Below are 14401 nucleotides of genomic sequence, written 5' to 3'. Positions count from 1 at the left end.
AGCCTCCCAGCAAAACAAAGTACAAAATCCAAACAACTCCCAAAAAAACAAACAGAAAAAAGTGCTGCTGTACAAACACTGTGTGTTAAGTTTGTATGACTTACTGAGTTAAAATTCTACATTACAAAAGGCAGCTAGAGGAACAAATGCGTTTTATCAGCTGCATTTGATTACTTAAAGATGAATGTAACATGTTTGATTGCTGTTGTGCTGGACTTGTTCATCCAGTCCAAAACATACAGGAACAAAATCTGGTTTTCTTCACAGTGATTTTCACTCAGGAAGGGTCAAAGTAAGCATGTGAAAATCTCAGTCTTGTCTAGTACAGCATGTTCCCTATTGATGATTTGCAGCAAGCGCAACTTCTCTGCAGAGGCTGGAGTGAGGCAGTGCTCAGAACTCAAACCCATCCAGTGAGCACAGCGATCTCTAGGATGCCCAGTTTCAAAAGCAGGTCAAGCAGATTACCTTTTCTCTTAGTTCTTCTGCTGCTTGGTACTTTCCTATAATGCTTCTATTATAGTAATTATTCAAGCACTCAAATACATTTTTCAAAAGCCCAGCTCGAGGGAGAATTTTTTTTAAGTTATGACACAAGATCATTAAGCAACTACTCTAGGTATTACTTCAACTAATATTTTTAAAGGTTTTTTCATAAGTACCATGCCCTAAGAAGTCACACATAATTAAATGCAAAGGTTTTGAAGACAGAAGCAGGAAGATATGGTATACAAACAAAAGTAGTGGAAATGAGCAGAAAAGCAGGATATTTAGTCAACCATTATTATAAAGACAACAAGCAGTAGCATCAAAGTAACAGGCTTTCACCAGTTATTTAATCTAGTCACTCAAGTGGGATACCAGAAATACCACATTCCTTTACACTGAACTAATGAGTTGGCAATCCTTTAGAAAAAAGTCTCCATGCAACAACCAACCATGTTACTTGAACTATGTTAGAGTATCTCTTGTATTGGAATGGAAATAAGCAAAGAACAAAGCTCACTCTTCAAGAAGCTCTGAAGTCAGCTTTCATCTCCTTACTCAAATAATCATCCTTTTATATCAATCCCTCATAGGTGGTTATTGTCAAGAAAAAGTTAAGGCTTCCTTTAAACAGCACTGGAGCCTAAAAAACCTCACATTGCCAGAATGTTGACACGAGGCAGATTGTAATGTCAAATACCTGTTCACAAATTCTGAAATTTCATGTCCGCCATTTCAAAACACATTGACACATTTTACATCTAGAACTGAACACTGAGAAACTGGCATTCACAGAGCTACACGACACCTGGAAATGAGTGGTTGGAAGCCTTTTCTAAACACAAACTTTGGGCACACTAAGTGCAGAAGCAGTTTTTTGAAGGATACTTTTTGTTGTTGCTGCTTTTGTTTAAACCTAAGGCTAACTCTAATAGTTGTTTTGGCCTTTCATTGCTTAACTCTTGAAAATGTTGAATTTTGGATTTTTGCTTTATGCATTTCTGATTTTCCTTAAGAGTTCAAAAATCCAAAGGGCTCTGTTTTAAAAATGCTAAACTTCTTAGCTGGTGAAAAAGCCCAGTCTAAGCCTAAGAGTACAAGGTCTTTCCAGCAGACCAATCTTAACATCAGTGTAAGAGTGCTTATGGTTGCCATTTTAAACAGCATAAAGCAGTAGCAATACTAACACTTTTCTGCTGGCTGCAAGCTTCCCAGTTTGCCTGATCAGCCATTCAGCATTATTAACTATACTATCTGGTATGCTATACATGTATCAGCATTCCTTCAAGGAAAGAAGAGTGGCTACAGTATGTTTCATAATTCTAAGGTAATGTCTTTCTAATTACATCACCCTTTTAAAGTCTCAAATCACTACCAAAATTACCAAGAAGGCAGGACACAGTTACATTCTGTTGCTACGAATGCTCAAATGTTCAACATTAACGTGGACAAAGCCAGGGAATGTCAAGTTACTTCTGACTCTTGAAATATTTACAGGAGAGAAATTTACTTGTTTAGAGGATAACAGATGGTCAGAGAACAGTTTATATAAGGCAAGATTCAATTCTCCATTGATACAGACTTCCACAGCATTCTTCCCGTTTCTCTACAATCTTTAGACAGGTAGCAAGGAACCAGCAGTGAGCTAGTGCCAAAAATATAACTGGGGTGTCAGTAGCCATGCAGGTAGATGTTCACGTGTTCTTCCTCTTACAGCTAAACATTCTTGGACTAAAACTGGGGAATGAATCGTTCCTACTACAGAGCATTTATCAGCAGTTACCAACAACCAAAACAAGCCTTTTTCTTCCCTCAAATGATCCTACCATCAGAAGAGTGATTGAGGTGTTTTCAGTTAGGGGAAAAGAGAGGAAGAGTAGTGTCTCGTGTATGCCTACTGTTGAATTTCACTTTTTCACCTTCCTATCTGGTCCAGTTTTGAAATGTGGCCGATTTCCTTCCAGTTAAACCCTTCTACAATCAGAGACTTCTCCATTCCTCATCTTCCCTTCAACCACTTGCACTGTGACCTCTCCAGCACCTAGAAACAGCCCTTCTCTTCCCTGGCCTCAAGTCTGAGCTCACACCTGCTCTCTCACCTTCTGTCTGCCTATAATAATGCCTGCTTGATTTAGTCCATTTTAGGTTTTTCCTTTTGTAGAGTGAACTAGAGCAGCCCCAAGAGAGTCCATGTCTGCACAGTCATGCCACCACCCTCTATGACCCCAGGCAAAGCCAGTCTCTGGACAGCAGACAGTTTTACACCAGCTTCCCAGGCACAGCAGCGCCAAAGCTTGCCCACTTCGGTTTTGCCAGGAGACTGTCATAGGCTGCATGCTGACTTAAACAATCCAATCCCAATCACTAGCTTTAACACAGCTATGGTAAAGTTCTGTCTATTTAGAAGTACTGGGCACAAGAAGTCAAATCAATGTACTGCAAGGTAAGCTGAGGCAAAAGAAAACGACCAACCCCATCCAATCACGCTTTTCATTATTGTCCAGCTCTCCATCCCACAAACCCTTCATGTTAGGCATGGAAATTGGTTTGACTTAGATTGCAGCTTTAAAGCTCACGTTATTTACAAATCTTTTAAGTTTTCTATTGTGGGAGTTCATGTGCTCCTTAAATGAAAGGGGAAGCTCACTGCGGCAAACAAATACAAATTTCTTCTGGAAGAAAATTATGCATATTACCCTCCTCCTTTACCTGCACCCTGAGAGAATTCAGAACTAAGCCGTACAGGTAAAGAGTTATTTGAAGACACACCAGCATGTCCTTGCAAGTAAATGACTAGGTACCAAGAAATTCCCCTGCAGGGAAATAGTGCACACCTCTCTCCTAAAGGAGAATATTCCTTTACATACATCCACATTTCTGACAGCGTCAGAAATAGTCAGCATCAATATGCTGACTGAGAATCAGTCTCTGCAAGTATGATCATGCTTCTTGGTACAGGTACAACATATTAAAAGTTCACTAGGGCTAGTCACAAAATTGCCTGTAAAAAGTCTGGGAACATATGTGAAAAATTATTTCCCTAACTACGGTCACTGATGGCACCTTAAACAAAGCTGATAGGACGAAATGCCCCCTTCTGGAAGCCAGTAGACTACCTGAATTACCCATAAACGCAAGTATTTCCAACTCCCTCTGCCTCTTCTCCCCCATCGCCCCAAAACTCAGAGAACCACACCCAAATTATCCAGAGATAAATAAACCAGTTTGCTTTGAAATCATTCATTACAACAGATCCCATATTACCTCACAAACAAAAACCCTTTCACTTTTACTCGTTTCCCTAGGTCAACTTGACTTCTAAAGATAAATAGGAAGTATTTTATTCCAAAATACATTTTTATGATGAGCCCTATGAAAGGCTTGCAAAAAGAAGAGCAGCACTTATACCACGGGAAGAGCTCCTTGTTAATGAAAAGTAACAAAAGAGAACTGGTGTCAAAGTTATGGTAAGCTTTTCTGCTAGTGTACATAGCCAAGGTTTAAAGCAAATCGACAAAGCTACATTCAGATTACATCATTTTACGTCTCGTTTCTGGCTTCAAATTGTGAATTGACCATTTTGTAGATGAACGACCAACATCTGGGGCAGGAGTCTAGTGGTCAGTACTTGGCAGAAGTAAATATATTGCTCCAGGCAGCTTCCAGCAAACCATTCCTGTTGAGGATGTCCAGGAAGTGAGGGCAAAGTAGACTGGAAACATTACCAGGCAAGTCCAACTCAAGTGATTGGATAAACGAACAGCAAGGCTCCCAAGCCCTCACAACTAACACTATTTTCTGAACTCTCACAAACTCATCAACTTGACAAAAGTCCTTTTGGATACACTGAATAATTTTTTCCCCAGTTTAAAGAACTGGTTATGAGATACAGAGTCACTGTGCACTAGAGATGTCTGGATTAAGATGACCGCAGAAGAGTCACAGACAAGCTTTGTGTCATACTATGGACTACAAGACCTTATGTTCTGTGAAGACCCATGTATTAATTTCCTCCTTTCTATACCTCTGAAGGGGAACATGCAAGTTTTAAGTTCACTTTCAACACAGGCTTGAACTAGTACAGATGTATTAAAGAAAAGGAAACTGAAAAGGAGACTGAAACCAAGTAATACGGACTAAGAAGGACAAATAATCATCGGTAAATTAGTGTATGAGGAACCTGCTTCTAGGATCCATAAAAGAAGCTGACTGCTCTGTAAAAGAAAAGTGTAAAAAGATCGGCTGAAACTAAATGTTAAGCCTTATTTGCAGACCCTGGTGCATTCCAGCATCTGCATATAAAAATTACTGTTTATGAGAAAGTATATGGACACCTTTACAAGTAACTGTCTATTCTAGTATTTTGAGTAAAGTCACGACTGTTTCAAGTCCGGAGACCCTGGAAGTTATGTTCGCCTTTTAAAATATTTTGTTTCCTCTTGGCAGCATGTCAATCCAGCTTTAAAGAGTCACATGGTAGATAACAGGAATGATACAAGCTGAAAAATTATTTGCAGTAACTGTATTTGGGTTGGCTCCTGGTTGAGTGTCAGAAAAAAGACTCAAGGATTGTGGGAATGCTTAGTGGAATTTAATTGTTTTGGTACTGCTTCACTAGTATTGTGAAATGCTATACCAAGAAGCCCTGAATTACCAAGTTTATCTATGTCTCCAGCTGTATGAAAACTGATTGAAATCATTCAGTTTGAGTTTTCCATCTGAGAAACCTTTCTTTGTGCAATAAACAGCAATAACACCCAAAATCAAACTGATTCTTAATCTGTCACTGCCTGTTCTGGTTTTAACTATGGAAGATTCTCTCAATTCTTACATTTAAGTGCAAGATCAAGCCAAAATTCAACTGCAGGACTTTTGCAATTATGAACTAACAAGAAAATCAGTATTTCAAAGTATCACTAAACCTGCATACACATTTTCTATAGCATTTGGGGAATTATTTTTCCCATGCTTCTGGTAGTTGCAGAACACAGGAAAAGTCCTTCAGTATGATCAACTTGTCATATGGGAAAAGGTCTCACTTGTCCAAAAACATCTTTAAGGAAACACAGAATTCATACTTTCAACCTTCTCTGTACCCAAGCTTTCATTAGTCTTGTTAAATGCTATGAAAATACCCTCAAGAGAAAAAGGGAGTGACCACTGGATTAGATTCATGGAAATGATTAAGTAAAGCACAGGGCTGTAACACTGCTGAAGGGATATCAGTGATTTAAATCAGAGACAAAAGGGTACCCAAAATGTCACAAAACCCCCCACCAGATAGCAAGAGACATTTTTGCTACACAGATGATTTACATGGTTTCCATTGATTTCTGCAAGTCTTTTAACAGTAAGCAGAGGAATAGTATTATTGATACTTTCAGATTCCCAAAGAGTTTCAATTACACGTAAGGCTTGACAGAGCTCTCATCTTGACAGAGCTAAGACATCAACAACAACATGAAGTTTCTTACACTGAGAAATAATTTAAAGTAATGGTGTAATTTTAAGGCAGAAGTGGAGAAGAAGTTATAGCATATCAGAAGTCTTACTTTCAGGTAAAGCTCCTTTCCTTTACATAATTTCAGGTAGGTTGTAGTCAGCAAAAGGAGGTAAAAAAGGCATTGGTGGGCATACACACTTTGAGATGTACTGTAAATAATTTCTATTCCTATTTGATGCTGTTCAAACAATTTCCTGCGGCTCACACTGTCACAGTGCTTCTGTTCAACTGCACAGGTGAAAATATACAGTTGCTGGGGCAGGTTTGACAGCAGAAAATCTTGGCGTTCCATGGGAACACTAAAGCTCCCTGGCTTCTCCAATCCCCTTCAACTCCTCCCTTCAAGTGAGGCTAAGAAATGAGTCTTCCCAAACCATAACACCTCAACTGTTATCAGGCTATTACTCCTCCACACTGGCTATGGTACATCCAAATTAGAAGGCTCTGTGTGTTTCCTGGAACAAAAACAATAGTTGTTTTGATTTTGAAACTAGTTCAAAGTCTTCTACCAGGGCTCTGAAATTATATATCCTTTCCAGTAAAATTGAGTAAGTCAAACATGTTATTCTGTGTCTTGAATACTAATAAATGTTTTCATTGACAGAAAACAAACATAGCAAAAGACATACTGCCTGCCATCCAGTACTACAGAAACCCACACCCACCACCATGGAAAAGTTACCTGTAGAGAATTAAGAATTTTGTCTTAGAATGAGTGTGTCATTCTCTCTTACGAAGAAAGAGATAAATAGTGACAGAAATAATTTTGAGGCATCTAGCTTGCAGCAAATCTGGAAATCTGGTCATAGTTGCAGAAATGGGGCTTGGCCATTTCGCAAATCACTTCAGTACACTGGATCAAAGCAGGCTTGTCTTTTACAGAACCTATTTCTAATTCAGCAAAAACTTCAAGTTCCAGTTAAGATACACCAATATTGGTGAACAGTGCTCAGCAACCATTTTGAAATAAACAAACCCAGTCATTTCTACCTCTAATATGCTCATAAAAATACAGTGTTTGGGATATGAGCTCTGCTCTCCTTCTGCTGTCTCCTGTTCAGGTAAGAAACAGGAAATTCCCTGAGAAGAAAGGCTTTCTATTGGGTTAGCATGTTACCACTAAAAACTTAAGGTTTTACAAGTGGAAAAAAAAATTACCAAAATCTCAACTCCTGACAAGTTGCAAAAATCTTGTAACTGGTGTTTTATACATGGCAATTTTTTCTTTAATTTCTTGAACAGCCATTGTATGAACACAATCCACTACTCATAAGCTCTTATTCTAGGAATAATACACACACATTTTAGACAGATGCATCACTTCTGTCCCTCAACATACACATGTGAGAATTGACATAGAGCTATACTATTATTTCTCTTGTTCAGAGTATTTAATGAATTCAACTACACCAATTACTCTTGTTGCCCAGTGATCCAAATGCTACCAGTAACTGGTTAAGAAATAGCTGCATATATGTTAGTACCTCATGAAGAAACAAGTTTGTCAGGATTTGGACATTTTTAAGACTCAACTTGACAAATGACTGAACAATCTAATCTGAATTCACTACTGACCCAGTTACAGGCAGCAGGGGCTGGACTAGGTGACCTTCAGGAGTCCTTTCCTTTCTGGATTTAGCTAGTCTATCTCTAGTCTGACAAAATCCTGACAGCAAACAACTGTACAGCTACTGAATGATTTATCTTGGGGCTGAAGTTTAATACCAAAGTGTCCAAATGACTCCACTGGAAAAAACAGTTATTCCCTTCAGGGATACTTTAGCCTAAACAGGTAACTGGGTTTGGTTTACAAACTGCCACTTGGTCACAAAAAGTGTATGTACAGTTTTACTTCAAAAATGTTAAAAACAGAAGGGGTAAGCAGCAGTAGATAGGGCTTTACCTGAAAGGTGTGGTTGCATAATGCTGTGGGGGTTTAGCAGCAATCCCAAATAACTCCTACTTTGCCCCATATCCCACACTGTAATCCCATCCTCTGATTTGCATCAGTACAAGGTTTACCAGGAAGCAAGGACACATGTTTAAAAATTTCCTTTTTAAGGGGTGGGGAAGTTAACCTGATACAGTTGAATGCATCAAATCCTACCTTATAGCACCAAAACACTGCATAAGCAAGATGAAGGATAATATGAGCTAGGAAAAGGGGACTTGGGGAAAGAGCACAGAGGAAACAAATTTCTTCTCATGGGCAGCATTAAAGTTCCAGTCTTATCACATAACACCACATGTTTGAAATGTTGAAGTGCTGCTTCATGCTTTTAGTTTAAGCAGCCTTTTTCCAACAGGAAAAATTTGGGAAATATTCAACTGACGACAATAATTTCAACATACATGAATTATTTAAGGAGTGACAGGTTTAGTTTAAAAAAAATCTGGGGAGTAAATATTTCTATTTTCAACAGGAAATGACTTCTATTTCTTCTGAAAGTACATCTAAATTTTTTTTTGCTGAAGGGAAGAAGTTAGTCCTATAACTCAGCTTTGCTTACACTTATTTCTAGTGACAGTATCATAAATCTAATCTGGATTAATAAACTAAAGGAAAACTCTTTATCTATATCCATCTTGCTGCTTCTAAGGCCATAATTACAGACAGGAAAGCTCTAGGTTGGTATTTAGAGAGGTGATGAGTTCTCCAAGAAAATGGCAGCCTACAGGTTGGTGCCTGGTTCACTGAGCAAGTGTCTCACATGAGCAAGCCTCAAGTGGGAGAATAGCCTATATCCACTTTCTTCAAGGGACTCATCCCATAAAGGAATACAGATTTTATCACACTTCACCACCTGTATACAATTAAGAGGACTATTTTTTACTGTTTTATAATCTTAGATTGAGTGGGTTAAAAAAGAAAAAAAAAACCAAACAGGTTTTACTGGGTATAGCTGGGTGTGTACTTGCCAAATTACAGTGCATAGTAGTGTAGTCATTCATACTCAGGCTACCTTTGCAACTAGTTAGATTGCCACACTTGGTTAAAAAGCCCAGCACATAAACTACCAGAGCACTTCTGAATCTCTATAATACAGTTACAGAATCTAGTTTCCAGTCATGGGTTTTGAACAGCAGCCTACAGACTAGATGAGAGATTCATGCCTGCCCTTGCTATTAACCAGTCTGAGTTTAATTAGCAGCTCAAGCAGTAGTCTCACCTTCAATTATGTCCTCCCCTTTCTAGAAACTACAGAGCTGTACCAAAATTAGGTTGAACAAAATATGTCCTGAAATAAGGGCTCATTCCCATTGGGATAGCATAGAGTTGCTTATCACAAGAGCATTGTACCTGTGCACTCTATTTTCTCCTCTTTCAAGTAATTTTAGATGTACATTCGCAAAATACTGTTATATGATCAAATATAAATAATATTTCATATTGATTTTTCTAACAGCCCCATACACTCCTAAACACACTCCTTTCAAGCTAAGATTTTAAAACTATGAGTTTTAATCTGCCTTTTTTTTTTTTCCCCTGTATTAGCAATTTACAATTTAGACAGAATTGTATTTAGCACTGAAATACAGCTCTGTACCACCCTAAAAGCTGTGTCAGAAAGCACATTAAGTACAATAACCAGTTTCTTAAAATTAAGGTTAGTGGTAATATTCCAGTGAAAAATTCTCTTACCAGAGCTTGATGATAGAAGAGGTTCTTTGTGAGAAGGTGTTTTAATAGTGCTGATAGCTTTATTTTCACATCCTCTCTTCAAGGTCGACACGGATGGCACCATTTTGACCTTGGGAGTTAATACACTTCGTAGTGGGACTGGGTCTTTCTTTGGTGTGTTTTTCCCTTGTGTTGTCCCATCTTTCACAGAAGGCATCTGTTTTAAGAAAAAAACAGAAACCAAAAAGCCAACAATACAACCTGCACACCACCACTGTGAGAAACGAAAGATCTCCCTTTGCAGCATCTGTAATGAAATACTGACCACTAAGTAGGAAACACGCTTAGTCTTTATCCCATTGTCCACATCTGCAGTTCAGAACCTCAAGAACCATCTCCTGAATGGCCTCCAGCAACACAAACCTATTAGTTTGAAGCTAATCACCAGTAATGACCAACACACTAAAAAGAGGTTACAGAGGTCATTTTATATCAGAATTTCTTCCTCTTCCTCCCCGAACTCTAATTAAGCCACTCAATTACATGACTACACCTAATCTCAAGATCTTAACCAACAAAGTACACATGTTAATGCCCTGAGAATTTAGTTGTCCTGTACTACCTGAAATGTCACAGCCCTTGTAATAGTTTCCCGGTCTAGGTCTTATGTCAGAACAGCTTAAACTCCTTCACATTGAGGTGCCATAGATAAAACACAAGTGCAGGAGTGGACCCCAGGACAGCTTTAAAATAACTGGTTGGTATGTGTGAAACATCCATGTTTCAGAATTCTTCCTCCAGTTTATACAGGCATTAGTTCACAGCCACTCCTGTCTAGCCTATGAAGACACACACTACAGTTCAGCTCTTCATGTACTTTTCTGTGACTCAAGCTGCAATTCGGTTGGAGTACCACACTTTCCACTTTGGACTCCAATCCTCATCTTCATTTTCAGATGTTAATCTATACTTTTCAGAAGACCACTTCTTAAATTTAATCCAGCTGATTTGTCTACTGCACATTTTATAGAAATGTCTCTATTTTTTCTCCAGGTACAAGCAGAATAATTAAAATCACAAAGATTTCCATTTTGGCAATGGGATGAATTAAAAGCATTCTCTCCAACCCTTGATACCAAAACTAAGGACTGATAAAGAACCCAAACTCTTAAACACTTCAGAATTAAAAGACCATCCTTGCTTTCAAGTTAAATTATTATTCTAATAAATATATTACTTAATAATTTCTTGTGCAATGTTTCAAAAATGTTCTAAGTAGCTTCCCCCATATAGTGAGCTTTACTGAAATGTTTCTGGCAAATTAGTAGAGCCTGTCAAAAATTCAGACAATGGCAGTTTTAGCAGCAACAGCTGCTGCTCCCATTTCACCAATTTAACGTAAGCTGTTGAACCCACAAGCCAGCAACACGAGAGACTCTATATAGCACCAAGACTCCAATTCTGTGTCCCTACCACAGCTCCTGAAATCCTGGTCAACCCAACCCCAACACTCTTCCCTTCTTTCCCACTGTTCCTTTTCTTTTAACCTTCTTTCAGTGTATTTGAAAGCAGCACGTTTCTCCTGACAGGCAGCTGACTCATCCCAAAATATTTCCCAACCAACCAGCACATGCATACCTCCCGGCCAGGAAGTTTGCACCTTCCAGCTGGCTGACTGCCTAAAACCAGGTATATGCCCTCTGCATGAGAAATATTTCCTGACTACTCCTAACTATTCTAATGAGTCCCAGCTCTACTTTAAACAAATAAACTCCTAAATTATACAAAGCAGACAGTGAAATTAAGATGTTAAAAATAAAATGTTTCACCAACTTATTGGTCGTCAGGTTTTCTGTGACTTAATGTTACTGTTAATACGTGCACAACATTTACATAACTAATTTTAAAAAGTCTACTTTAGTTCTAAAGCAGATTTTGAAAGAAAATACTGAAACCAGCAATTTACCTCTAATGTCTATTTAAAGTTACAGCACCACTAGAATTATCTTGAAAAAATGTATATTAAAATCTGTATTTAGAAAACCTCATGAAGTGATGCTAGGCAATTTTATGAGGTTGACTAAATTAAGATTTGGTTGCTTTTATTAGACATCTTAGAAACGGTATTGTCTTTAAAAGACTTTACTAAAAAAATTTTGTATTATGGAATAAGACAAAAGTGGATACACTAAATTGTAGTTGAGGCCAACTGCAACCAATCTGTAAAACAACACTTTTTCACTGTCTGTACTAGGGAGAGACTCCACTCAGAAATCAACACTACAGCAACATTTGTAGACACCAAACCCATTCCACAATTACCACACTGTGCAAAAATGAATTTCCTTTTTGCAAATGTAAAAAACATACAAGTAAGTATAAAAGCAAAAAAACTTACCAAAGGAACAGAGTGCATATCAAATGTTTCATTTGCCATGTCTTTTGCTAATGTTGCTTCCAGGACTCCCGTGTTGCTGCTTTGCTCTTTTTCCCCTTTGGTCAGGTCGATGTTTTGAGCACAAGGTATCATTAAGGAGCTTGAACTTTCATTTAGCATCTCTTTCGAGTTCTCTCCAGATGCTGGAAGCACAGCAGAAACCAAGGAGCACGCCGAATGGGTAGTGCTTGCTTTGTCAATGTCTTGCAGACTTTGTTTTAACGCAGGTGTTTTTGAAGCCTTGTGGGAAGCATTTCTGGGATGTGTCGTGGCATGTACGACTTGGCTAGCGGAGAGGCGTTTGTTAACGTGTAGCTTATGGGGCTTATTTACAGGCAATTCCACCTTAATATCTTTAGCTAGATCTACTGGTTTTTTCTGCACTTTTATAGAGGAGGACAACTGCCTTGGGGAACCAACCCGTGAAGGTGAGGAGACAGATGATAGTTGATGGGACTGGGGAGACTGTTTTAATGCTGCACTGTCTCTTGGCTGTAGCACAGGTCTAGACACAACCTTTGGCTTAACATTTTTAAAATTAGGTTTGGGAAAACTAACAATCTCTGATTTCTTTGCTTTGGTTATTGTTGATGCAATAGAAGTCCTGCCCACTGGTTTTCTTGCAGTTTGATCTGAACTAGCTTTGAGCCCAGACCTTTTGTTACGCCCTCCTACAAAAGCTTCACTTGGTCTTAGTCTAGAAGACTTGCCTCGAAGTTCTTCCAAAGCTGAAGCAGAAAAAGTTCTATTTTTTGATTGCTCTTTAGGAGTTGAAGTACATAGAAACAAATCGCTTTCATCAGCTGTTGGACTGAAGACCACAAAAGTTGCTTCGCATTTCAGCTCAGGCATAACAGTATTCTTTAATTTTGGTACTCTGTAAGATACAGAAGGGATGTTGTGCATATCCTGAGGAGCAGCATTTCCAGAGATACTTTGTTCTTTGGTTAAGGGTTCACTAGTTTTGTTTGATACTTGTTCTACATCCATTTGATCTACTGGGAGAAGGTGCACACTATTTACAAGACCATCCATGCATGTTTTAGCATTGGAATTCCCAGTTCCATCATGGTCAGGAGTAATCTGCAAGGATTTCACTTGCTCATCCTCATTAATATTAATGCATGGTGATAATGCACCTCGCTTATAAGGATCTATACATCCAGCAGGTAGTTCTACATTTGCTTCTGTTTCCTGTGATTCTTTATCAGTCTTGATACTGTTTTTTTGATATTGTTCAACACCCGCAGAGCTGAAATTAGGGGTTCTTTCTGAGCTGGTTCTATCAAATTTCTCTCTGATACATACTTCAGAAGAGATGAATGCTTCCCCCAGATGCATGTCAACATTTCGATCAGTTCCCAGAGTTCCACCTGTAACATTAGTAGCATCCAGTGTGCCCAGCTGGCAGCATGCCCTGTCATTTTTCAGGGACTGTATGTTCTGCTCTGTAGCAGGAGGACTTTGTACAGACTTAGAGTCAGTCTGACTGTAAGGCACTGAGTGTTTGATACTCTGACTTTGCATTTTTGCCATAGCAAAGTCACCTTTCAGTAAGTTTGTTGTTGCTTCCAAGCCACAGTTCAAAGGACACACACAGGTCTGTTCAGTCACAGAAGACCTGCATACAGCATCCGTATCTCCCAATGGAGCTCCTGTGCAGTTGTATTTCCCAGGTGTCTTCTGCAGATCAAGTACTTCAATACACTGCTGTTTTAAAAGACTTCTGAAGTCACCCTTATTTTCAAAAATGGCATCACCTTCATGCTCAGCGACTATATTTCGGTCAGTTGAATTACTGTGTATCTTGGTGGCACAAGTCTCTGAGGAAGGTGTAGCTCTGTCACATGCATAGTTATTCCCATTTTCATCCCTTATAAGTAAGGAAGATTTCAAGCCATTCTTTACTTTGTCATCGGACTTCCCAACATTCATTTTGAAAGCTAAATTTTAAACCGTTTTCATTTTATACTTCTTTAAAATCCCAGAGAATGCAGATTCTTCTGAACTTTGCAGAAAAAAAAAACCCAACTGCTTTTCCCTGGAATGTGTCAATTGTCCTGAAAGATATTTAAAAAGTGGTTCTTTGTTTCCATGTTTCCCAAGAAGATTCAAATGTTCTGGAATTAAAAAGAAATTTTAAAAAATAAGCCAAACCAAGATTTTAAGATGGTAAGCATTCCTAAGCTCCTAGTCTTCAGACATCAGAGCAGCAACATACAAGCAATACTCAGAATCCCAGCGAAGAAAAATTTCAGCCCTCATCCCTTGATGCAGAGCAGTAACAACCCCAGAGAGTGGTTTTTCTCTGCACCGAAGGTCTTTTTCCTGCCCTTTGGGGCAGCAATGCATA

General features: G+C 38.7%; 1 protein-coding gene across 8 annotated transcripts in view; it reads right to left on the bottom strand.

Moving 5' to 3' along the window:
• The window catches only part of MTUS1 (microtubule associated scaffold protein 1), a 121785-nt gene that overhangs the window by 74062 nt on the left and 33322 nt on the right, over nt 1-14401 (bottom strand). For all 8 annotated transcript variants that reach the window (XM_082282122.1, XM_082282124.1, XM_082282123.1 and 5 more), the window contains 2 exons: nt 12010-14168; nt 9633-9828 (listed from right to left, as the gene is read on the bottom strand). In XM_082282122.1, the coding sequence (XP_082138248.1) occupies nt 9633-9828; nt 12010-13983 (2170 nt within the window). In that variant the 5' untranslated portion in view covers nt 13984-14168. The remainder of the gene's footprint in view (nt 1-9632; nt 9829-12009; nt 14169-14401) is intronic.

The sequence above is a fragment of the Coloeus monedula genome, assembly GCF_965178545.1.
Source record: "Coloeus monedula genome assembly, chromosome: 5".
Lineage (NCBI taxonomy): Eukaryota > Metazoa > Chordata > Aves > Passeriformes > Corvidae > Coloeus > Coloeus monedula.
The sequence above is the reverse complement of the archived record's forward strand: the minus strand, read 5'-3'. Positions and strand labels throughout refer to the sequence as shown.